Raw genomic sequence first — 25,057 nt, forward strand, 5'->3', positions numbered from 1 at the left:
GGGGGGCATACACAATTAAATTATAATGAGAAACCACAAAAAGTTCATGCTTGTTCACAGAACATGCAGCTTCCATTTTTAGAATGATTTTTCGTATAAATTATTTTCTCAAGTGGTGGATTCGGACATTCACCCCCAAACCTTTACCATGCTCCTCTGTCACACGGTGCTCCTCCACTGGGCTCTGAAAGAGTTTCTACATTTACACTGAAGACACAATGGTAAACAGGGACGTGCTGGCCATTGGGAAAAGCGGGACAACTCCCGAACGGCCGGTTCATTCCCGGCCGGTCCAGGCCGGCCATTAGGAAAAACATTTAACTGTTTGCACAAAATTAAAAATTAAACTGTTTGCACAAAAGTAGTGAAAACAGCCGATCTACAAGCACACAACGCCTCGCAGTGTGCTTGTAGATCGGCTGTTTTCACTAGTTTAAATCATTTTTTAAATGATTAATACAAAACAAATGGTTTTGGACATACAAGATTTCCACCCGACAACGACGAAATATAACTAATGTAATTGGCCCACTGGCTTGTCACTTGTCATGATCTGAAATGGCAAATCTTTGAGTAGCAGCAGCTACTATATCTCTCTCTATAGCACGCAATGAGGGCCTCTCCTATTCATTTTCCCAGGCCGAATCAGGGGCCCAGCACGTCCCTGATGGTAAACAACAGAAGATAAATCATGGCATCCTCGGTGTAAGCCACTCTGGTCAAACAATTTACTGAGTAACAAAAGAAAATCATAAAATAGTGTTGTAAGTCTCTGTACAGGTCAATGGAATGCTTTTAAACACCAAAACGTTTGTTCATATGAAAAGGGGATCTCAACAAAACCTAAGACATGCTGTTTGTATTGTAGTGAAATGAGACAAATAATTATTATCCAATATCATTAAAAAAAATACAAATTTAAAAAGGCAATATCAACAACAACAAAACAAAAAAGCCTGACACGGTATGTTTTTCGTTCAAACCAGCAAAAAACTGTCCGCAGCTACAGGAGTGATGATCTTCTAGTACTTGGATTTAAAGCCTCACCCTCTCCAAATAAATGACTTTTAAATGTTACAATTTTATATTAATTGTTTTGTTACATGTGTTAAACTTGGTCCTTCTCGTGCACACTTGGCAGGCACACACAAGCACACGCTCTAACTCCACACCAAAACACACACACGCGCGCGCGCACACACACACACACTAGCTATGCACACACAGGAAGGTGACCAGGGTAGAAAAGGGGAGGCGAGTGGGAAGTGGGGAGTGGCGAAAGGGGGGCGGGGTGGGGAGGGGGTGCCAAAGTCAAAAGGATGTGCTCAAGTCAGTCAGGAGGACCAGAACATGTCGGCCATGTTAGTGTCAGTGCTATAGATCCAGAGCACCAAGGGGAGGGAAATGGCCACAAAGGGCCAGGAGATTCCCTCCATGCATGCAGACAAGGAGCAGCCTTTGTTGCTGGCAGACGACACCAGCTCATTACCAGGCTCCATGTAGTTCCTGGCAGCAAACTTCAGCATCTCATCCAGAAGAATTACAGGCAGCGAGATCTTCATCACCACCAGCCACTGGGTCAGGTTCAGAGGTGTGATCTGGAAGATGATCTTGGAAGCAGCAAACAAATGACTAATGATTATGATTGAACTGATTTATACATTATAAATAAAAAACAACCTTAAGTAATGTATCATACAGAAGTGTACGGTATGTGCTACTTACAAGTTCACGAAAATGTAAAAGATTTGTCATTGTTATCATAAAAGTGCAGGACCTAAACAGGACCTAAACATTAAGCAATTGTACGTATGTGTGTTGCAAACCTAATTACAACTGCTGCATCTCATATTTCTAACAGAAATAATCTAGTGTAGAGTCTTACTGGTGCTTAGCAGTCATTTCCTAATTCCTCAAAACTCTTCAAAAACAATTATTGATTCAATTGCACAATACCTGTAATTGGCTTATTCTACTTGCCAGTAAACGTAATAACAATAAATTAATTCTCACAGGCAGAGGCTCCACATAGAGGATGAGGAAGTGGAGGGACATCGAGAGGCAGATGGCTCCCAGCAGCCACACGTTCTCCCAGGGAGGCATGCGCAGCAACGACTGGTTCTCTGACACACTTTAAGAACAACAGGAAGGGAAATTTGCACATTTGTATTTGGTAACTCTCTGAGATAGTTTTGTTACTAGAGCGACATCATTAATATCATGTCACAACTGTGATTCCTGGTTATTATTTAATGCTATGAACCCTTTGCGACGCTTAGCTGGGTTGTTGAGAGTGAGAGCTAACGTTTCATCCATGAGATCCAGTGTAGTTGACTGATTTGGCCCTGAAAGTCATAAACAATATCCTGAATATACTGTATATAAATGTGACAGAGAATGAATTAGCCATTGAGAACAACAGTGATGTTGTTGGGTTATCAATGTTGTTACTTACTTACTTCCTGGTGGTCATTTGAATGAGTCCCAATAAAATGAGTCATTTTTTAGATATTGCAGCGTTATATAATATTATGGCTATAATTATAGTAATATTATATGCATATAATTATGGTTGTATTCATGTTGATAAGGTATCTGAAAAACTACAAATGAAAAACAAAAGATTTTATCTGAATCATTTTGGGGGGAAATGAATCTTAGGTTACTCTCTCTCTGCCTTTCGGTATATTCAAGGCAAGAAATAACTGACAAGCGCCTCTGCTATCCCAATCCCAATATAAATACATTTCTGTTTCTCAAAAGTGAAACCGCACAGTACTGCGCTTGGGACCCGTCTTCCTATGTGGTGATGGAGTGAATGGGGCAAAGGACCCTTATGCGTCCATTTGGTTCCATTTGTATGAGTTATGGGGATCCTTGAAATTAAAATGTTTGAGAACCACTGTGCTACACTAAATGGAACAGAGACTTAATTTGTATAATTGGTAAGACCTGTAAAGGAAGAGTCCCAATATGGCTGCTGCTAGCAGCACTGTTTGGTGCTAGGTTTAATCTCTCTGAATGCATTTAAAATGTCATGCTTACATTTACTAATGTTGTCCCTAACTGCTTCCATGGACTACTTTTACTTTTTAATGAGGCTGAGTGAACAAAGAGTGCCTGTCACATGAAGTAGGATAACATTTTTATGTGACAGTATACCACCATCTAGTGGATGGTAGGATATGTGACTCTGGCTCTCTCAGCCATGGGAAATCTGAAAAGTTTCCGAAGCAGAGCAATTTATGTGAACTTGGCAATCTCTAGGGTTTAGTTTAAAGCCATTAGACATTTAATCTCTGCATAAGGATTTAAGGATGCTATGCTTATAATGATTGCAAGAAGAGCTGTTATCTACAGTCACCGTTAGGTAGAGGCTAAAGCCAAATCAATCTGCCAATTTATTAATGAGATGGTGTCTCCTGCCGAATATAGACGATCTACAGGCTCCCATGTGTCATCATGCTTGTGGATCTGCTGTTTTTGGGGCTAACATCAGCCGGATTCACTCACGGATCACGGGCAACTCCGCAAGTCATTTATTTATTTAAGACCGAAAAGATTGCGGTCCATAAAGGCGCATTGAGCCGTGCAGGGCGTACCGTACGGTTCGGTTTTAAACCGTTGCACCCCTAGTGATCTCAGAAAAAAGAAAAATCCCCCACAACTCTTAAGATCAATATATACTTAACACTATTACTGCCTTTTAATCTGAAGGTTGCTTGGTGCCTTGGTGCCGCGCCGTTTCCTCCGTCGGCCGCCGCTATTATTTTGAAGGGCCGGAAGGGGGTTGTTTTTGTTTTTTTGGATTATCACTTGATGGCAACGACTACGTCATCTAGTCACATGACAGTGTGAGCCAAGAAGAGAAACATGGCTGCGCCCAGCCGTGTGTATTGTTTACATTAGACCTGGCTCAAAATGGCTCAAAATGTCTCTTTTGGAGTAAATGAAGTCTCTTTATGGGCCTCTCAATGGATTTACTATGGAGGACGTTCACTTCGCGTGCACGCCCGCCGTGCGTTGAAAACAAATCGCGGACATTACCGATGCGGGCGCGACGGGATCGACGTACTGTAAGTAATTATACCTTTACTGTATATACAGTAAGATTCACAGTCCTCACCGTCAACGGCACCATGGTTTTAACCCTTTCAATGACGGTGAGGACTGTCAACGGCAGCAATACAGTTAATTGCACAACCCTTTTGCAGGACAAAAGTACAGAATAATTGTTGTAGACAACACTTATCGAAAGGATCATGCAATAAAGTATTAATGAAGCCTAAGTTGCTCCTAGACCGCCTCTGGGCAGGTCTTGTTAAGATGCTTTACCTGTTGAGGGCATTGCACATCTCAATGGTGACCAGCACGGACAGGGCCATGGTCATTGGATAGGGAGACTCAAACACAGCACAGTTCAGACCCTCAAAGTCTGGATTTCCTGGGCCACACTGCAGAAAGTGGCTCTGTGGAATGAAGGACAAAACAAACCAGAAGTGATTTTAAGTGATTGTGGTCATATACTGTATGTATGTATGTATGTAATGTATGTATGTACTGTATGTGTGTATGTTCATGTCTCCTATCTATATCGAATGAGGAGTCATAAACAGCCACTTTCACTTGTGGTCAACTTCCTAAATTCTGGTCATTTGACCAGCCATCATCAGGACATGTGACTAAGGTTGAAAGACACTAACATAGTGCTTATTAACGCTGGCCTACTGTAAAGAAGGACACTAATCTGCTGGACTAATCATTTCATTTCATATCTACTTCTTTACGACATACCTGCCCTGAACTCAAAGACTATTTTTAATCATATTATCTATCATTTCATCCATCCATCCATCGAATCTCTGTCTGTGTCTCGTTTGGATGTCCCAGTCATAACTGGACTGGTTTGGTGGACAACATGGATAATTACCAGTTGGTAAAAGGTGATTCTGGGACCATCTTCAGCGGCAACAAACCACCAGGAAGCAGCACCAACAGTAGCAGCACCCACATAGCCTAAACAAACAGAACACAAATGAAGACATGAAATAACTAGACAGATGCAATTATGGGAAATTACAAGTGCGGATGCAGTGACGCAAGTCACGAGGAATCTGCTGGGAAATGAATTCCGTCTTACCATTTACAGTATATTAGATATTGTGATTTAAAGTGAAGCATGACCATTTTATTGTTCAAGATATCCAGACTTACAACTATTGTATTTCTATTACATATATAGTGACGTCACTCCTGTACGAATGATATATTGTGATATCAAGCGAAGCGTGACCAATCGTGTCTAATTGGACATTACAAAGTCTGTGCATTTCAGCCTTTCAACCAAGATAACATCACTCAGAAAGTTTACAAAACACAGGTTCACATTTTTTGACCGAATACAATAAGGATGCCTATAGCAGGGGTTTTCAATCCTTTTTGACTCAGAGCACCCCTGTAAATAACCTTTTCATCCACGGCACCCCTGAATTACACTGTTAATATTTAGAATCTTACATCCTGGAGAAATATCTGTGTCCATCAAAACTGACTGAAAATAACGTTATACTTGACGTTTAACCACTTGAACCCCAGCATGCCTATTCTGGAGGGAAGTTTCACCAAAAATAGCCGATCTACAAGCTCACAACGCGTCACTCACAACGTGATGCGGTGTGAGCTTGTAGATCTGCTATTTTAGGTGAAGAGAGTTGTCGTCATCAAGTACAGTGCAAATCAGGTCATAGTGAAGTGATATTGATGTAGTGATATTGATGAATTCCAAATATTATCAAATTATCTTGCAGCACCCCTGGACTGGCATCACGGCACCCCAGGGTGCCCCGTCACCCACTTTGAAAACCCCTGGCCTATAGCAACCACACAAATTATGGATTGTCATTACATCCAAGATATGTGCACTCTTAAGACTCTCGTCTGTCTGTAGACTAGTTGTTTCTATGATCCCCGTCTGGTCAGAGATAGTCTGCCTGGTTAGGGGGTTAGGTATTTGGGGGGGGGAAAAAAAGGAAGAGACCAAGTACAGACTTTGTGGAATCCCTGTCATCGAAGTATCTCTAGAGTTTAAGTGGTTAAGAGCTGACAGCCAATACATGGCCAAGCATGTATACTTGTATAGCGTCCTCTTGTCAAGTATTTATTTCACAGGCAAAATAAAATATCTTATGGTATCGATTTTGTGGGTTTAGGCATTCATGGTGTTTATAAATGTCATAAACTTGAAGTCATAGTGCCACAAAGCTTTAAAAACAAGGCTCCAAACATCTTAGGCTATTGCTTAATCTTCCATCACAGACTCATGTTGACCCTTATCATTTTGAAAGGGTTCTGCTCAGTGTAGTTGACAGAGTACAGCATCTCGCTATGGGCCTGGTGTACAAGATGCACTACACCACATCCATGTACCTGTCAAAGTGATTTGACCACTCAAAACTGGTAAAAAAGACAACGTCTACCCGTCCCCCCTGACCCGTTTACTGTAAATATACAATGCTTTTTTTTTGCAAATGTCTTTGTATATTTGTCTGCCCCCCTCCCCCTAGTGGCGAAAGAAATAACTTCTGGGGACTCAGATTAGTCATGTCCTGTCATTCATAATGACTAAGTAAGCAGTGCAATGTATTGCAGTGTGAACAAATATCACAGATACACACACAAAAAAAGAACGTGATCTTTGGTTCCACTTAGGGGTGGGTGATATGGAAAAATACAATATCACGATATTTTCCCAAGCTGTATCACGATATACGATTTTATCACGATTCTTTTTCACGTTGGTTTTTATAGTTATTTTTCAAGTTACTTGACAAAAACTAGACTCTCTGGGTTCCTTTTGCGAGGTCTAGACTCTAAATTGAACTTTACAAGTATGTAACTCTGACAGTATACAAATGAAACCAAATGGACCCTTATGGGTCCATTTGGTTTCATTTGTATACTGTCAGAGTTAAGTGGAGACCTTGGCATTTTTAAAGTTTGAGAACTACTGATTTAGATCAAAATGCAGGTTTAAATTGAATTCTGCAATGAATCTCTGTATTAACGATTAAACAGGATATTTTACAAGGCTCCCTCAATTGTATCACGATATATACGATACCTCTGAAAAGGCATATCGTGGAGACATTGTATCGTCTCAATGATAATTATCACCATATCGCCCACCCCTAGTTCCACTTTGTCAGAATCATTCCACTTACATCCGATAGCCAGATATCTGAAAAAGAGCCATCCAGAGATGAGAGGCTCACGGGCGTTGCGTGGTGACTTGTTCATGATGTCCAGATCTGGGGGGTTGAAGCCCAGGGCGGTGGCAGGTAGACCATCAGTCACCAGGTTGACCCACAGCAGCTGAACAGGGATCAAGGCCTCAGGGAAACCCAGCGCTGCAGTCAGGAAGATACTACAAAGTACAAGTATAATTAGGTGGGATGAAGCTATATAGTATAGCAGGGAAAAAGAAAACGTCTGCTGTTGTACGGTTTGACATTTTATGTTTACGCTTCACGGCATAGAATATTGGAAACCTTGTGTCCGAAACCGTTCCTTGTTGAATTAATAACAAATATTTTTAAATAAGTGAAAATAGAAGATCTGCAAGCTCACAATGCGTTAGGATTAGATCTGCTATTTTCACTACTTTTGTGCGACGCACTATGATTAAGTAGCAGGGAGGGTATTCATTTTAAAATTCATTTTAAATTTGATAGTCTCAAACCTATGTGTTTTTTAATCATGGATAATTGACAGCCACAGTCTGTTCCTACAATATTAAAGTTACAGGATTATTTATTCAAATAAAAAAAAATCCCAACAGATGTGCCGTAGAGAGTTTATTTTCAACTGCCAGAAGAGTAACAAAATAGATGTTTGGATAAGTTAGCTTTATCAGATGCATGTTGTAGCAGCATGTTGTAGTAGCATGAACATGTGTCAAAAGCCCTAGACAAAGAGAAACTAATTATTAAATAATAACATTAAGACCCGGGATTCTGAATTGACCTTAACAGTAGTTTATACATTTTAAATAAAGAATGAATCTGGAAATCAATCAAGGTAGGGAGGGAGTTGACTAGGTACATAGTGCATGATGAACTGGCATTCGACACAAGCGCCTATTCCCACAGGATGACGAAATGGAAAATCAACCCATTTAGGCCTGAACACAATATGACGCAATATTTTATGCTTTAAATATAAAAAAAATTGCAGATATACAAGCTCACAGCGCGGCACCGAGTGCCGCGCTGCGAGCTTGTAGATCTGCTATTTTTGAAAAATCGTGAAAATTAGCATTTTGACCCGATTCTATAAGTGTCTTTTGAATTCTTGTAAGGTTTTTTGAAAAACCTATGTTTCTATGATGGCAATCTGGCCAGCCATCGTCAAAGAAAAGGTCCTTTTCACTTAACTGGAGCTCAGTTAGTCTGTTCTTGAGACACTACTATGTCAGTGGTTCTCAAACTTTTTTATGTGAAGGACCCCCAAAATGATATGTATTTGGCCACGGACCCCCATTCAACATATTTAGTTCCAGGGACCACCCAGAAGCAAAATTTTAGTTACAAACGTTCGCTTTGAAAATACATATATTTCAAAGATTTGCACACATTTTCAATTTTTTTTTCTCAAAAATAGCAGATCTACAAGCTCGCAGCGCGGCACTCGGTGCCGCGCTGTGAGCTTGTATATCTGCTATTTTTCACTGGTTAAAGCATTCAACAATTGTAGGCCTAAATGGGTTTTAACAGTTGATTACTGGCTTTACATGCAAGACGGGAATGGGCCTTTTTTTTTTTACAAGCCCTTCTTGCTTACCAGACAACCTCTCCAACATTTGAGGAGATGAGATATCGGATGAACTGTTTCATGTTGTTGTAGATGGCTCGCCCTTCTTCCACAGCAGCTACGATGGTGGAGAAATTATCATCTGCCAGCACCATTTCAGAGGCAGTCTTGGCGACAGCAGTGCCTGAACCCATGGCGATGCCTATCTCCGCTTTCTTTAAGGCAGGAGCATCGTTTACTCCGTCCCCAGTCTGAGAAGAACAGAAAATGGCGATTAAGTGAATTAGCGCTAAGTTTTTTCAGAAAGACCTCCCAGGGATGTTATCGAGGACACAAAAATTAGGGGAGACACAGGAACATAGTAGTCAATAGGCATTTTGACTTTAAGGTTAAAAAAGAATGTAATAAATTAATAATAATAATCATCAATAAATGAGTATTTATATTGTTAATGAGCACCACGTTTGGGTGCTCAAGTGGCACAGGGGTGAAGTACCAACCCACCACGTTGAGTGGGGTCCGGGGACCCCCAGGGGTCCTTGAGGGAGTTCCAGAGCGTCCAAATGGAGTGTAAAAATGGAACCAAATGGAGTGTACAAATGGAACCAAATGGACCCGTTTTGAACAAGAAATGAACATTAATTTTACAATATAAATTAGGGTCTCAAGAGATAGAAATATAATTAAATGGGATTCCGTTGCCTAATGCATGTCAAACTGGGGGTCATTGAAATTAAAATGGCTGAGAATAACTGCTATAGCCGTAAAAAAAAAATCTCTTCTGGGTGTCCCTGGCATATCCTTTCAAATGGGGATCCGTGGGCAATCAAGTGTCAATTTGGGGGTCCTTGACATGAAAAGGTTTGAGAACCACTGGTCTAGGGGTTCTAAACCATGCGGTTAATCCGGCTTGGCCAAGTGTCTCTACGAACACAATTGGCCCCGTTCAGGTCAGGGGACGGAAGTCGGGGCAGGGTGCAAGGTGCTCTTTGTTACTGCATATACTTTGTACGGGCTGGCGCCTGTCAGCGAGGAATGTTTAAAGGCAGGAGTAGGATGGAGGTGCTACGTCCTCCTAGCCTCGCACAGCCATCCTGAGCTACGTCATCACCAATGTGCTTCCTTTCTCGGTCTGGTGTCCCTCCCATCGAGTCTCTTTATGAGAACTTAGGTTCTCAATTTCCAATAAAATAGCTGCATTTGGAGCGACCCGCCTCACACCGCTCCTGATTGGTCGAGCGGCTGCTACAGCTCTAACATTTTGAAAACAAACATGGCGGCCCCCATACCCGACGCGAGTTTACAAATCGCAAATAAAAGCTGTATTAACACATTCCCCGCCATTTGTGTATACCTTCGTACTCTCACATGCCTCTGTCTCGATAGACTTCCATGTAATTCATAGTGCACTGATAATGTCATGTCCATGCCTAGATAGTGTGTGCAGATTGCTCACAGCTTTCAAACAAAAAAATCTGAATGGAAATCCGTTCAGGCATTCATGAGATAGCAGCCATTATGTTTTCCTAAAATGTAAACAAAGATGGCTGCCATGTTTGAAAGATGGGGTTGCTATGGGGGTTAAACATGACATTTTTTCAAAAACGCGAAATTCTCGGGACTATCGGGCCTGGCAGGGAAAGACATTGAAATAATCTCGGGACTATCGGGCCTGGCATGCAATGAGTTAAGCGAACTTTTATCTGAAATCAACGGCATCTCATAACTAAAAAATGAACAACAGTTTTGGAATTTCTGTCTGGAAAAGACGTATTTGCTGTTCTGCCGACGATGTTTTGATGCGCTGATGACTACGGACTGGACCTGTCAGTCAAAAAGAGTAACTACATCATTGTAAAGCGTTGTCTATGGAGGACTCCCAGACTCTCCCCTGGGAGAGTCTGGCTGTTGCGAGGCTAACGTTCTCCTGCTGGGGGATTCAGTCTCAGTCACAGGTTGAATAACTACATTTATTTCCATTGTTCTAAAATGAACACAATATTACAAAAAAATCAACAGTGACTTTTCCTTACCATTGCAGTAATCTCATCAAAGGACTGTAGGATCTCCACAATCTTTTCCTTACCATTGCAGTAATCTCATCAAAGGACTGTAGGATCTCCACAATCTTCGATTTATGAGAGGGCTCAACACGGGCAAAGCAGCGGGCTTTAACCACCGCTTCTCTTTGTGCAGCAGGCGACAGGTCATCAAACTCGCGGCCAGTGAAGGCCATGCTCGAGACGTCGTCATTCTCGCCAAAGATGCCAATTCGTCTGCATATTGCCACGGCTGTACCTGAGGTTCAGAGGGAAGCTAGATTGATCAGTATAACATACTTTCCTCTGACTCATTAGTTCACTCTACAATTTATTTTTTGTTTGCCTACATCAATATAATGATGTGCAATATAATGTTCTTTATAAGTTATAAGTTTGTTCCTACCTTTGTTGTCTCCAGTGATCATGATCACTCTAATGCCTGCCAGGCGACACAGTTTGATAGAGGCTGCCACTTCGGCCCTGGGAGGATCCAGCATGCCCACACAGCCAACAAACGTCAGATCGGTCTGGGACATAAAAAGGAAAGTGAAACAAATGAAATCATTGACATTTCTCACTGTATTTCCTAGCAGTACAAACAGTGATATTTCACCTCAATATATCCCAACGATTACAAAGTAGTACAAAGCCTGCGACCTCCACGCACAGGTTCTCCTCTGGCTGTGTCAGAGTGTTCCTATATTTTTTGCTGGATAAATCTTTTTTTCTCTTCCAATTTAGTCGTTCTGGGGCGCCGCTGGCCTACTGGTCCGGGCGCATACCACTTAGGCATTGCCACATAGGCATGGCTACCTGTCGGCATCGCCGGTTAGATTCCCGATCCGGTTAGATTCCCGATCCGGAAGACCTTTGCCGCATGTCACTCCCCATCTCTCCCCCCATTTCCTGTCAGTCTACTGTACTATCAAATAAAAGGCATAAAAGCCCCCCCCCAAAAAATCTTTAATTTAGTCGTTCTGTCAATTCTCACGTCCCCTTGTACTGTAGTCTCTCCTTGTCGGTCCCGACCACCAGGGGTTGGTCTTAAGGAGCGTGTAGGTGAGCACGCGTCACGTCTGATAACGTGATGCCTCCAGTCTGCTAATTTTCACTTAACAGTGAGGAGTTTCACCACTGATTCTCCACTGGTCTACCACTAATTTGAATGGGAATATAATAGATTTTCCACATAAAATATTCTATCATTTTTGAAGTTTCAAAATCCCATCAACAAGGCCAGCAGTATATGCACTGGAAAAATCGCTATTTTATTTTCCTCACAGAGTAGAAGTGATGTATTTCAGCTCAAACAGCCATCGTTTTTGGTGAAAACTAAATTCCCCCCAAATATTTAATATGGCCCTAAAACCGAAGCATGCCAAACAGCTGAAATGTCACTCTTGTGTCTTGTTGTTACCTCATATTCAATGAATTTGGTCGAGTCCTCCAGCACCAGTTCCTCTTTGCTCATGGGGTTGTCCCGTGTAGCCAGAGCCAGGCAGCGCAGGGTGTCCCTTCCTGTCCCATACTCCCTGATCACTGACATCACCTTCTCCTTAATGCCAGGGGTCAGTGGCACCCTGTTCCCACCTACACGGATGTGAGTGCACCTGTCAATCACTCCCTCTGGGGCGCCCTATAAGGAAGCAAGCAGAACAATCAGACATAGGAATAGCAGGGCTGATGGGATTATATTTTGATGGAACATCTAGTCAGGCAGAAATGGCCATGGCCTTTATGACTAGTTCAGGGTTCCCACACATTTTTACCAATTAATTTCCAAAACTTTTCCAAAACTTTTCCAGAATATTTAACCCAATTTCTAGGACTATATAACAATAATTCAGCTCAATAACAAGTCGCTTACTCCTATGCACAATGCCCAAAGACAGGTAGTGTATGCCAGTGGTTCTCAACCTTTTCAGGCTGTGACCCCCGAAATAATCATATTTTAACTGGGGACCCGGCACGTTTCTATTGTGAAGGCATTGCGAGGCGTTGTGAGCATGTAGATCGGCTATTTTCACAATTTCTGCCTCTAATATTTGACAATTTGACCAATGTTTAATTTGTCATTTCAGAGGTATTAACAAAATCAATAACCAAAGACAATGCATAGCTATTTTTTCCAGGACCTTCCAGGACCCTTGATCAATTCCAAAACTTTTCCAGTACTGGAAAAATATTTTTCTAATTTCAAAATATTTCCAGGAATTTCATGACCGTGGGAACCCTGCTAGTTGCATCATGATACAAGGAATTCAGGGGGAAATCATTTTCATACAACCGAAAAAAGCTTGGGTTGCCGACCTGCTCTGCTGTGCAACGCAATCATATGTATAGATTTATGTGTTTGGGAATCTGAGTCAGTAAATGACATCATTGCTGTCATAACTAACCATAGTTCTGTCTCCTCTTGTCTGTGGAACCACTGGCACACCCGTTTGTATCTTCAAAACTGAACACGGTGGATGTCTTTTTCATGCATTTCCCTTTCGGTTTACTTTTTATTTTTATTATATTGTGTTTTTACTGTGATTACCCTTGGGTCTGAAATACAGATTTAATTGACAACACTGTGCCATGCAAAATAGCAATAATTATTAGGCCCTAGCTAATAAAGAAATATATATATATATACTTCTAGTCCAACCTCCACCCGAAAATAGTACTATTCTGTGGGTTTCCCAGATTATATAGCAAGTAGTAAACCTTTTTGCATTTTTAGGATTTCTGTCAAAATGGATACAGTGGTCTGTACTTTACCTTGACAAACATCTTGCCGACGGAGGAGCGGGCCTTGTTTGGTGTACAGTACACAGACATGGACTTCCTGTCTCTGGAAAATTCCAAGGTTAACTCCTTTTTCATCAGCTGCTTAATTACCTAGAATCACATGTATAAAAGGAAAACACACAAGATAAGTACAATATAGAAGTCGGTCTGAAGTAGGGCTGTCACCATCATGACATTTTACATGACGATTAATTGTCACTCAAATAATTGCGATTAACGATTTAATTGTGTTTTTGTGTCGTTGACAATTACATTTCTGTTTGGCTTTTAGGCTTGCACATGGTAGATATGACACATGACCTAAATATACAAAGAAATTACTGACATATTTGAGTTTGTTTGACAAGTGAATATCAAAGAACATTGATAGTGGAAATAGCCGATGTACAAGCTCACAACGGTTGTGAGCTTGTAGATCTGCTATTTCCACTATTTTTGACTTATATGAAAAGTTTTCAACATGGAAATGATTATGACGATTATGAAAGATAATCGCCATTATGTCAAATAATTGCGATTAGACGTTCATGTAATAATTGTGACAGCTCTAGTCTGAAGTCTCATTATCTCATCTTAACTCATTTAGTGCCCCTGAAATTAACGGATTATAAAGTCCACGATGCCACCTTCAGGCTGGCATCACTCCCGTTATCTTATTTTGAAGGCCAGAAGTCCACAGCATAAACACTTCCGGTCTGACGTCATCGCGTCCTGCGCCTGAACCGATCCTTGTCCACGTGGAGTTGTGTAATGGCGGACCGGAGCTTTTATACATGTGTAACATAAGCGAGCATCTGCCTCCATCTTCGCTTCTAAAGTGTAGTTTCGAGATAATGGACATTAAAGATGAGATCCCCCGTCCACCTCAATGTTATGGGATGACTATTTTGTGCTCGTGGAGCCGTGATGATGAGAAATCAGCGACGGATTTCGGCTCCGGACCTGCCGCCATTGTACTCGGTAATGTAACCGCCGTTACAGTAATATATTACTTTTCACGAGTATACTCAGGATTGGCACTCCGGGTACTCGAGTACTTTTTACGAGTCTTCTCGGGATTGGCACTATATGAGTTAAACTGGTGACTTACGGAGTTACAGGCATTGGCCCTCTCTATCCGGGACAGGTCCTTAACATCCGTGTCGAAGACGTTCATCTTCTCCACCAGACAGGTGAGAGCCGTCTCTGTGGCCTCGCCAACCTTCTCATACACACCTTTGGTCTAGAAGTCACAGGAGAAATAATATGAGAGGGGGCGGAGGGATGGATGAGGATATCATTCAACATTAGAACCTGCTGCAGAGCACCAACTAGGGATGGGACGATACGCCATATTATCGTTTACCGTGATAAAAAACACTCACGATAATCGTATCGCAGAGATTTAATTTATCGTGATATCGTCCTCCGTCATGCACTAGGATAAATTCACCTTTTATTTGCCGATCTGCATATCTGGTACCACTTAGAATTGGTAAAAGGTACTTATAATATACGTACTTGATACAGTCTTTTTCACTCTATCAAATGTCTTTGCCATCAAGCTCACATAACTTGTAGATCTGCACATTTTTGGCAAAAGTTCGGCCCCAGGATAATGGATTCTGATTATGGTGATAATATCGTAAATCGCGATTTCTTTTGTCACAATAATCGTGATAGGACATTTTCATATCGTCCCATCTCTAGCACCATCAAGGCGAAACAACCCAGCAAGTCAAGTGCCTTCGATGAAATAATGGTAGTCCACCGACCTCATTGTAGTCCAGTGAAGAGTCATTACAGAGAGCACAGATAGAGGCCAGCTCCACTAAGGCATCATACTGGGAACACTTCACTGGTTTACCTTCATGGAACCTAGACAAAAACAAACACACGTGCAGATTTTGAGAGACGAGTGAGCCAATAGTCATAGAATAGATTTGTATATAAATGCACCATTTGCACTCATTTTGCTTCACTAACGCTAGAGCAAGATTGTAAAACAAATGCATTGCTTTTTAAAAATCACAGGCAGACACGGCCTGCGCCGTCTTTAGTTGCATTTAATACACTAGAAGCTGGGCCGCCCGGCGACCTGGCCAACTCGGGAACGATGTAAATAGGGAATGAATCCCCCGCCCTTTAATGCAAACCCCATTATACCTGTTGTCATAGAACCCGTTTTGACCATCTGTTTGCCTGTGTCCATTTATGCCCATATATGGAGATATCTGTATCTGTCTGTCTGTCGGCGTCCATTTTATGTCCATATATGGAGATCACTGCAGATATAGTTCTGGGTCCATTTTATGCCCATATGCCCATATATGGAGATATCTGTCTATTTGTGTCCATTTTATGCCCATATATGGAGATCTCTGTATCTGTCCGTCTGTGTCCCTTTATGCCCGTATATGGAGATATCTGTTTATCTGCGTCCATTTTATGCCCATATATGAGATCTGTCGCTTTTTGTTTGTTTCTTCTTTAAGCAGAATACACAGCCTGCTTAAATCTGCATCATTCAAGTCATCCTCCCAGTCCCACGCTTTGTCGCTTGTCTTATGTTTGTTTTTGTCTCTTTTATTTTCTTTTTTGGAGCGGACCCCATGCCCCATCCTTTAATGCAAACCCCAATATACCTGTTGTCATAGGACCCGTTTTGACCATCTGTTAGCCTTTGTCCCCACCCTTTAATGCAAACCCCAATATACCTGTTGTCATAGGACCCGTTTTGACCATCTGTTTGCCTTTGTCCCCTTATGCCCATATATGGAGATCTCTGCACACACAGTACCGGTTGCGGAAAACTCTGATGTCAGACATCAGCTCCGCATTCGGGGATTCATTTTATGCCTATATCTGGAGAAAGCGTGTGCCGGTGGGAAGAACGGTTCTCGAGATTCACATGGTTCTCGAGATTCACATACATACATACACATTCACAGAGATTTTTTGTTGACTCATGTGGCGTACGTGATGTCACAGCCTTTTATGAAGTGATGTCACAATGAGTCAGCGCTTGCGCCGATTTCCTCCGGAACAGCCTGATGTCAACAATCAGCTCCGCATAAGGAGATTCCGAACGTTTTGCGCCGGTTTCGGAAAACCGCGAGTCGGGTCGGGTCGAGGCCCTGCACTGCACACACAGTACCGGTTGCGGAAAACTCTGATGTCAGACATCAGCTCCGCATTCGGGGATTCATTTTATGCCTATATCTGGAGAAAGCGTGTGCCGGTGGGAAGAACGGTTCTCGAGATTCACATGGTTCTCGAGATTCACATACATACATACACATTCACAGAGATTTTTTGTTGACTCATGTGGCGTACGTGATGTCACAGCCTTTTATGAAGTGATGTCACAATGAGTCAGCGCTTGCGCCGATTTCCTCCGGAACAGCCTGATGTCAACAATCAGCTCCGCATAAGGAGATTCCGAACGTTTTGCGCCGGTTTCGGAAAACCGCGAGTCGGGTCGGGTCGAGGCCCTGCACTGCACTCCGCGCGGCGGCGGGGAACGTGCGTGCCGAATCTGAAGCCGGTGGGATGAACGGTTCTCGAGATACGTGGATTACAAACAAACAAACAGACAGAGATTTGTCGCATTTATAGATAGATGATAGCAATTACCGCTGTGCGACGCCACAGCCCCGTTATCACATCCAGGGATGTGTTACCTGGTGACCAGGTAAAAAAACACGTAATTTCCGTGTGAAAGTAAACACCTCAGTCTACTTCCGGATTTAGTGAATTTCCACAACATGGACACGATCGTGGCTTCCGGGGCTCTTCAAAATGAAGCGCAGTGAATGGCGGCACTCTGTATTCAAATATTTACAAAAGTAATGGCATCCCAAGTGTTAATAGGTCATCATCTGTTCTAAACCAAAACAAGTGCTCCGTCCTTGGCAGTCTCAGCGATAGGGGCATGTTTATGTGGTTTCGGTTTGGGAATAACATACACTGCATCTGCGACATGTCAAAATATCTGCTCAATTGCGGATCATTTTATGGCAAATATACTTCTTTCTCAGACATGTTCACATTAGTATGCAGGTTGAAGTTACAGAATAGAATAACAGATACTGTTTGACAGGATGGACAGGTATCACTTCGGGAACATGAAGGCACACAGCATTTTTAGAAATGTTGACTACCTCATCAGAAATGTGAATTTTGTCAAAAGATTGTCCTTCAGAAGGAGAAAAAACAAAACTCTAGAATGTGTAATTTAGTAAGACAATTGTAGACAGACAGGACACCAAGATCAGAGAGGAGAACCGACATGCAACCGATGAGAGAGATGCTGATATACTCACACTTCTCCATCAGGAGCATATGTGGAGCCAGTTATGGTGAATTCTTTCAGGGAACAGCCGTCACCGGTAACCTGGTCAATTATGAACATCTAAGACAGACACACACACACACACACACACAAACACACACGGTTAGATGTAGCATATTGCCTAAAAATGCTAACATCAGGTGAACATGTTTCGTACATGTAAGGCATTAAGCAAATACAAAGTTACCGGGCTTCTGGGTACTGTGTTTCAAGTTTCATTTATACTGTGATTTAACTGCTAACTTGAAAGCATTGACAAACTGTTGCACACTGCATCCAGCAGGTGGCAGCACACCACTAGCAGAGTAGCACTTCAACAGTAAAATGTGAGCATGGCAAGTTCATCTTTAAGCTATACTATATAATCTTTGTGTTCGTATTCATTCTACAATGCAAGTTAATTGAAAAAAATATATTAATAAAAACACTAAGGTGATTGTATTCATGTGTACAATACATACACCGTTGTTGACCAAGGAAGTTATCAATATGGCACTTTCAGAAACAGTCTATGTGTTGTGGTTTACTATAATAAAGAAACAATTTGAGAAACAGTCTAGTTGTTGTTTTCAAGCTGCACTATTATAAATGTCCTGTTCTACCCCAGATTTGAACCTGGGTCTCCTACGTCAGTACTGACATTTTTTACCACCGAGCTAATAGAACCAACTTGCTCGCCTGCTCTGTGGAGAAATGTCAAACCAGACACAAGATTGTGTCAAAAGTTGAATCCAACCAAGACACAGGATCTAAACGTCTCGATAGAAGAGCAGGGAGACAATTGTAGAAGTTATTGTAGTAACATACCCCACCATACAAATTGGACAAAATAACATTTTATTCACTAAAACAATGTGCATATTTAGAGCTTTAATATATAAAGAAATAATTATTAGTATCCCACACCCCCAGGCTAACAAATCCACAAGTTTCAGCATGCTCACAGACTTGGAGCCAAGTCCTGAACAAACTCATGCGTTAATGCATGATAGAAAATACAATAATTGTGATAAATGAACATTGCGTTATTGCATTATCGCATAACATTGACAACACTACCATATGTTGGAGTGAATGGAGAATCGGTTTCCTCCCGGCCTAAACCGAAAGTATAACAAACTGGGCACTAGTGGGCCGCGGATTGGCGATCTTTTTTTTTAATTCTTTTTAGTTAAATTATATAAAGCAATTAAGTCGTCAAACTCGTCTCTGGCACTTTGGAAGGCCTTATAACTCGTCACCAGGCAGTCAGTGACTGCTGGACCTACAGAGAGCCGTTTACACTGATTCGTTTAGAGGCTATACTCTCCATTACACAAACAACCAAACAGAATAAACTGCTTCAATTGTAGGCTACATGTTTCTTATCATGCCGATTGCTTATGAATCTATAACATTTGATATCTCTGGCGTGAAATGGTAAGTTTAGCTGCATAGTCTGACCATGACAGCCAAGGGTGTCGTCGCACCAAATTCTGGGCCCTGGGTACAAGGATTCACTCCTTGTACATGAATGACATGAATGTTCTTCATATGGGGGATTTCAAAAACAGCAGATCTACAAGCTTGCAGCGTGGCACTCGGTGCCGCGCTGTGAGCTTGTATATCTGCTATTTTTCAATAGCTAGGCTACGTTGTAGGCTACCCCTGTTCATTCCCAGACAGACATACCTTAATCAGTTGCTATTTAACATAACAAATAAGGTGTTTGTAGTCATGGGTCATTGGCGTTTTAGCCAATACAGTCTATTCATATTTAAATCGGTTTGAGTCAGTGTAAACGGCTCTCTGTAGGTTCAGCAGCCAGGGCGATTTCCTTATTCCTCTGTTGCGTCCTTATATATTCCTCTGCTGTATTTTTTTTTTACGTTTAAAGGTGTACATATTAACCACATCTGCTACCTGGGTTGCATCCTGGAGGCTAACCTATCCAGTGAAAAAATGACCACCAAGGTAATCAATAAAGTCAACCAACGAATTCGCTTCTTGCAAAGGGTTGCCCCGCTGATCAATATTAAATCCCGAAAGACACTAGGAGGTGCTCTTATTATGCCCCTCATTGATTACGGAGTCCTTGTCTGGTATCGCAACGCCCCAGCTGCCTTAAAGTTAAAGCTCCAAACAGCCCAAAACAAACTAATTAGGGTTGTGCTTGGTCTCCCTCCTCAGACCCACCTTACCGATCATCACCATGAAAGCGTGGGGTGGCTCAAAGTAGTACAGCATCTTGCAATGGGCCTGGTGTACAAGATACACTACACCTCCAAGATTCCCATGTACCTGACAAACTACTTCTTAAAGGTCAAGGATGTTCACGATCACAACACCAGAGGCAGCTCCACCAATCATCATCAACGTAGATTTAACACTAAACAAGGCTCTAACTCGTTCTCCTGCTACACCATCAACATGTGGAACGCCCTTCCACAAGCCCTAAAGGAGAGCAAATCCCTAGCCTCCTTCAAAATTGGTATGAAAAGTCACCTTCAGACAGCTGCTACCCGTGACTTGTAAATAGACTAAGCCCCCATGCCCCCCCCCCCCCCCCCCCCTTTTTCTTTTTTTCTGCCTTTGTATTTGATGTTATGCTTTTGGAACTGATATTATCCTAGATAAAGTACTATGTTCTATCCGTCTGTCTTTCAATGTTATATGAGATACTTAAAGTGTGGTTCCAGTGGAAATACGCCTTGGCTTTCTAGGATCTCCTTTTAGTTGACCTTGTACCAGTGATTTGTACTGTCATGAAACTGTACTTTTTTCTATTGCAAACTTCTAATAAATTCTTCAATCAATCAATCAATATTTTACATCCAGGCCTTTTTGACGGATTGGAAGAGATTTCGAAGCTAAAATCTGCAGTATTTACATGAAGTGAATGGGCCCATTAGAGGCGGCTATGATACTAGTCGGAGGTCTAGGCGGAGACAGCGGAGTTGCGAACGGTCCATTCAAGACCAAAAAAAGGTCCGCTACTGAGAATAACCAACTTTAGCGCTACCGTATTCGGAGGGAAGGCACAGATACTGCAGAAGGATCAAAGCAATGCTCCAGACAGATCAAAGCAAATGGTTGAAGCGGATGACACAAGCTTACATTTTCCAACAATTATTGGTTTCCATTTCACTGAATACACCAGAGCTTGCATTATGTGAGCAAGGTCTCCCAAGGGGGAATAATAACGAAAGATAAGATATAAACACCATCAGGTGTTAGTCCTCTGTGGTTTGGAGGCACCTAACTAGCAAATTATGTAAAATGGACCACAGAAGGAGAAAAATAAGAGAAAGAAATGTCCAACTCACGGTCTGTTACTCAACTGTGCTGCTTTAACCCATTTAGGCCTGAACACAATATGACGCAATATCTTATGCTTTAAATATAAAAAAATCACACCCGTGTGAACTGAGCGGTGGTCGTGGAGGCTGTGCAACAGCACTACTGGGTGGGTGCAGCGGGGTTAGTGTGCTTTACAATGCTGTAGTTTCTTCACACACTCTAATTTATTTGACCCTAAAACATTCAGTTTGTTAATAATAACTAGACCTTACCCGTTCGAAGATATGTGCTCCAAAATATGTCAAACGCACCCGGTGAAAGTGTGTGTGAGAGAGAGAGAGAGAGAGAGAGAGAGAGAGAGAGAGAGAGAGAGAGAGAGAAACATTCCTAACTGTGAGAGAAAGGGGTGTGTGTGTGGGGCTACAGATCCCATGGCCTGGAGGAACGGACCGTAACCCTGGCAACAGACAGCAGAGTTCAACAGAAGTGGTTAAGAAAACGCTAATTTAAACTGCTTTAATTTGGGAGAAATGAAATTCGGGCTCCGTCAGTGTTGGTATAATGCTAATGGCCAATACCATGTGAACTTTGGGATCAGTTGCTGAAGCGAGTGAATAGATAAACGTAGATAAGCGTGAGCGTTAGAGCGTGAGTTAGAGCGTTAGAGTGTGAGTTTGCTCCTTTATTAGTAGGATAATAATACTTGACCACACATGCTGACCCACCCTTCTCCCCTGTGTGTGTGTGTGTGTGTGTGTGTGTGTGTGTGTGTGAGTGAGAACAACAGCGCCCCTCCCTTAACATGTGTGGTCAGAAAAGGTACTGCAGGCTTGAGGCTACATACACGGCCGGACGGCCGGACGCATACACACACGGCCACGTATAGGAGACGGTGTGACCACCGCTCAAAAATAGCAGATATACAAGCTCACCGCGCGGCACCGAGTGCCGCGCTGCAAGCTTGTAGATCTGCTATTTTTCTTTTAATCGTGAAAATTTGAATTTTGACCCGATTCTATCTATAAGTGTCTTTTGAATCATTTTTGGAAAAAACCTATGTTTCTACGTCAGCAATCTGGCCAGCCATCGTCAAAGAAAAGGTCCTTTTCACTTCACTGGAGCTCAGTTAGTCTGTTCTCGAGAGACTACTATGTCAGTGGTTCTCATAATTTTTCATGTGAAGGACCCCCAAAACGATATTTATTTGGCCACGGACCCCCATTTCAAAATATCTAGTTCCAGGGAGGGACCACCCAGAAGCAAAATTTGAGTTACAAACGTTCGCTTTGAAAATACATATATTCAAAGATTTGCACACATTTTCAAAAATAGCAGATCTACAAGCTCGCAAGCTTGTATATCTGCTATTTTTGAGCAGATATACTGACTACTGCAGACTGATACAAGGGGAACGTGGATGACAAAGTATATAAAAAATATACATATTAGTCAACACACAAAATTGCAGCACAAGAGCAGCACTCTCAGTGGCTAATCTGGCTACTGTATACTGATGATCATCCTCTCAATCTGGTAGAATGTGCAAACGTGCTACAGTTAAAAAACTAGGAGAGAGATGAGGAAGGACATACAGCAAAAGGTTTGGATTCCAACCTGGGTCAGCTGCGCAAGGACTGAGCCTCAATGGTATGCACTCGGTGCATACCTGGTGAGCCACCAGGGCACCCAGGTGTGCAATGGGATTTTGACTTGACCCTTGGGTAAAAGAAGTTTGAAAACCACTGGTGTAGAATGATGTACCTGTATTTATGACCAGTTACAGTCTAATGATCACCACCACCGTGTTCAGCATGATATTTGTATTTTTTAAGGGAGTGCTCATAGCTGGCTGTTTGAGCGAGCTATACCCAAACACATTATGGAGGCAACATCACAGAAACTGAAAACTGGATTTAACATTAAATACAATTATCAACATCACTCGGAGCTTTCTCTCTTTGGCAGAAGTAAAACCCACTCATTCAGTTACATACAATATACAGTATAATCTGTCTGGGAAAGTGTGTTGATCCTGCCTGACTAGATGGTCAAGGTATGGCTGAAGATCTCCTTACTCACATTGAAATGGCAGCCATTGTGCTTTTAATATTAAATGCACATGTTTTGTGTGTATATATGATTCAATAGGAAAATGGCTGGCCACTGGGTGAATATGGTCAATATATCCCTCCCTTTCACCATCCAGATCTCCCCTACCAATACCTTTCTCAGAAGTGCACATGGCTAAGCTTTCTTTCCAACACCCCCCTGTCATGATCCATTCCTCTCTCTTACCCTGCAGACAGACATTTGATTGGTGGTCAGCGTGCCGGTCTTGTCAGAGCAGATGACAGAGGTGCAGCCCAAAGTCTCCACAGAGGGCAAGCTGCGGACGATGGCATGCTTCTTGGCCATGCGGCGTGTTCCCAAAGCAAGGCAGGTGGTGATGACAGCAGGCAGACCTGGAGAATGGAAACATGGACATTAAAGATAAAGAGGGACCCAATTATAGATACAGAGGGAGATGCAGAGAGGGGCAGTGACAAGCCTCACACATGCAACCGTGAAGCTGTCTTGGCATTAAGTGTTGGGGCTGTATTACTGTATGAGAGAACACAATGGACTGTTTCTAGCTCCCTTCTCCTTTGATAATCTTTATTTTGAACTTACATATAAAACAAAATAAAATGCCTGTGGCCTGGCAGAGACAAAAAATAACAATGAATGCCACAATATAAGTTGTATCTCATTTTCTACATTACTAGGGTTAAGAAAGTTGCTTGTGTTTTAACATTTTGCTTATGAATTATATTGATCATGTAAGTTTGATCTCTTTTCCATAGTTAATATGGTACTACTAATAACATATTAGTATTTGGAAGTTTGTTTAAGAGTGACATATCTGGTTGGCTCTCCAGCTTACCCTCCGGGATGGCAGCCACTGCCAAAGCCACAGCGATCTTGAAGTAGTAGACAGCTCCACGTATCCAGGAGCCACCATGGACAGGATCGTTGAAATGGCCAATGTTTATGATCCACACAGCAATGCAGATCAGTGAAATAACCTTTAAGTAGATTGCAGCATGTTAGGATCAAATGTTGTCCATACCAGAGGGCAGATTTAATTCATATAGCATGTCAGTAACAAATATAAAAAAAATAAACCTTAGAAAGCTGCTCTCCAAACTCATCCAGTTTTTGCTGCAGGGGCGTGCGCTCCTGTTCTGTGGCTGCCATCTCATCACGGATCTTTCCAATCTCTGTGTTGACCCCTGTGGCCATCACAACACCTACAGCTCTGCCTGCTGCGATGTTGGTGCCCTGTGGAATGCAGGGTTCCCACACATTTTTACCAATTAATTTTCAAAACTTTTCCAGAATATTTAACCCAATTTCCAAGACTATATTATAACAATAATTCCGCTCAATAACAAGTCGTTTACTCCTATACACAATGCCTAAAGACCGGTAGTGTATGCCAGTGGTGCCCTCAAAAATAATCATATTTTAACTGGGGAGGAATTTTTAGTTGAGGAATCTTGTATAACACGGTTCTATTGAGAAAATAGCAGATCTACATGCTCACAACGCCTCGCAGCATGTAGATCGGCTATTTTCACAATTTCTGCCTCTAATATTTGACAATTTGGCCCATGTTTAATTTGTCATTTCAGAGGTATTAACAAAATCAATAACAAAAGACAACGCATAGGTTTTTCTTCCAGGACCCTTGATGAATTCCAAAACCTTTACAGTACTGGAAAAAATATTTTTCTAATTTCAAAATATTTCCAGGAAT

The 25,057-nt window shown here is 42.0% G+C and overlaps 1 protein-coding gene across 1 annotated transcript in view; it reads right to left on the reverse strand.

The window, feature by feature from the left end:
• Window positions 1–493: 493 nt before the first annotated feature.
• The window catches only part of atp2a2b (ATPase sarcoplasmic/endoplasmic reticulum Ca2+ transporting 2b), a 37,893-nt gene continuing 13,329 nt past the window's right edge, over window positions 494–25,057 (reverse strand). The window contains exons 8-23 of the mRNA XM_080742417.1: window positions 24,424–24,579; window positions 24,182–24,323; window positions 23,554–23,720; window positions 17,951–18,039; window positions 15,401–15,503; window positions 14,737–14,868; window positions 13,617–13,736; window positions 12,268–12,486; window positions 11,254–11,377; window positions 10,895–11,106; window positions 8,839–9,059; window positions 7,221–7,423; window positions 4,931–5,016; window positions 4,336–4,469; window positions 2,014–2,131; window positions 494–1,610 (exon numbers count right to left, since the gene is read on the reverse strand). Coding sequence (XP_080598543.1) covers window positions 1,335–1,610; window positions 2,014–2,131; window positions 4,336–4,469; window positions 4,931–5,016; window positions 7,221–7,423; window positions 8,839–9,059; window positions 10,895–11,106; window positions 11,254–11,377; window positions 12,268–12,486; window positions 13,617–13,736; window positions 14,737–14,868; window positions 15,401–15,503; window positions 17,951–18,039; window positions 23,554–23,720; window positions 24,182–24,323; window positions 24,424–24,579 — 2,502 coding nt within the window. The 3' untranslated portion in view covers window positions 494–1,334. The remainder of the gene's footprint in view (window positions 1,611–2,013; window positions 2,132–4,335; window positions 4,470–4,930; window positions 5,017–7,220; window positions 7,424–8,838; window positions 9,060–10,894; window positions 11,107–11,253; window positions 11,378–12,267; window positions 12,487–13,616; window positions 13,737–14,736; window positions 14,869–15,400; window positions 15,504–17,950; window positions 18,040–23,553; window positions 23,721–24,181; window positions 24,324–24,423; window positions 24,580–25,057) is intronic.

This window comes from Nannobrachium achirus (assembly GCF_963921795.1).
Source record: "Nannobrachium achirus genome assembly, chromosome: 15".
NCBI classification, from domain to species: Eukaryota; Metazoa; Chordata; class Actinopteri; order Myctophiformes; family Myctophidae; genus Nannobrachium; species Nannobrachium achirus.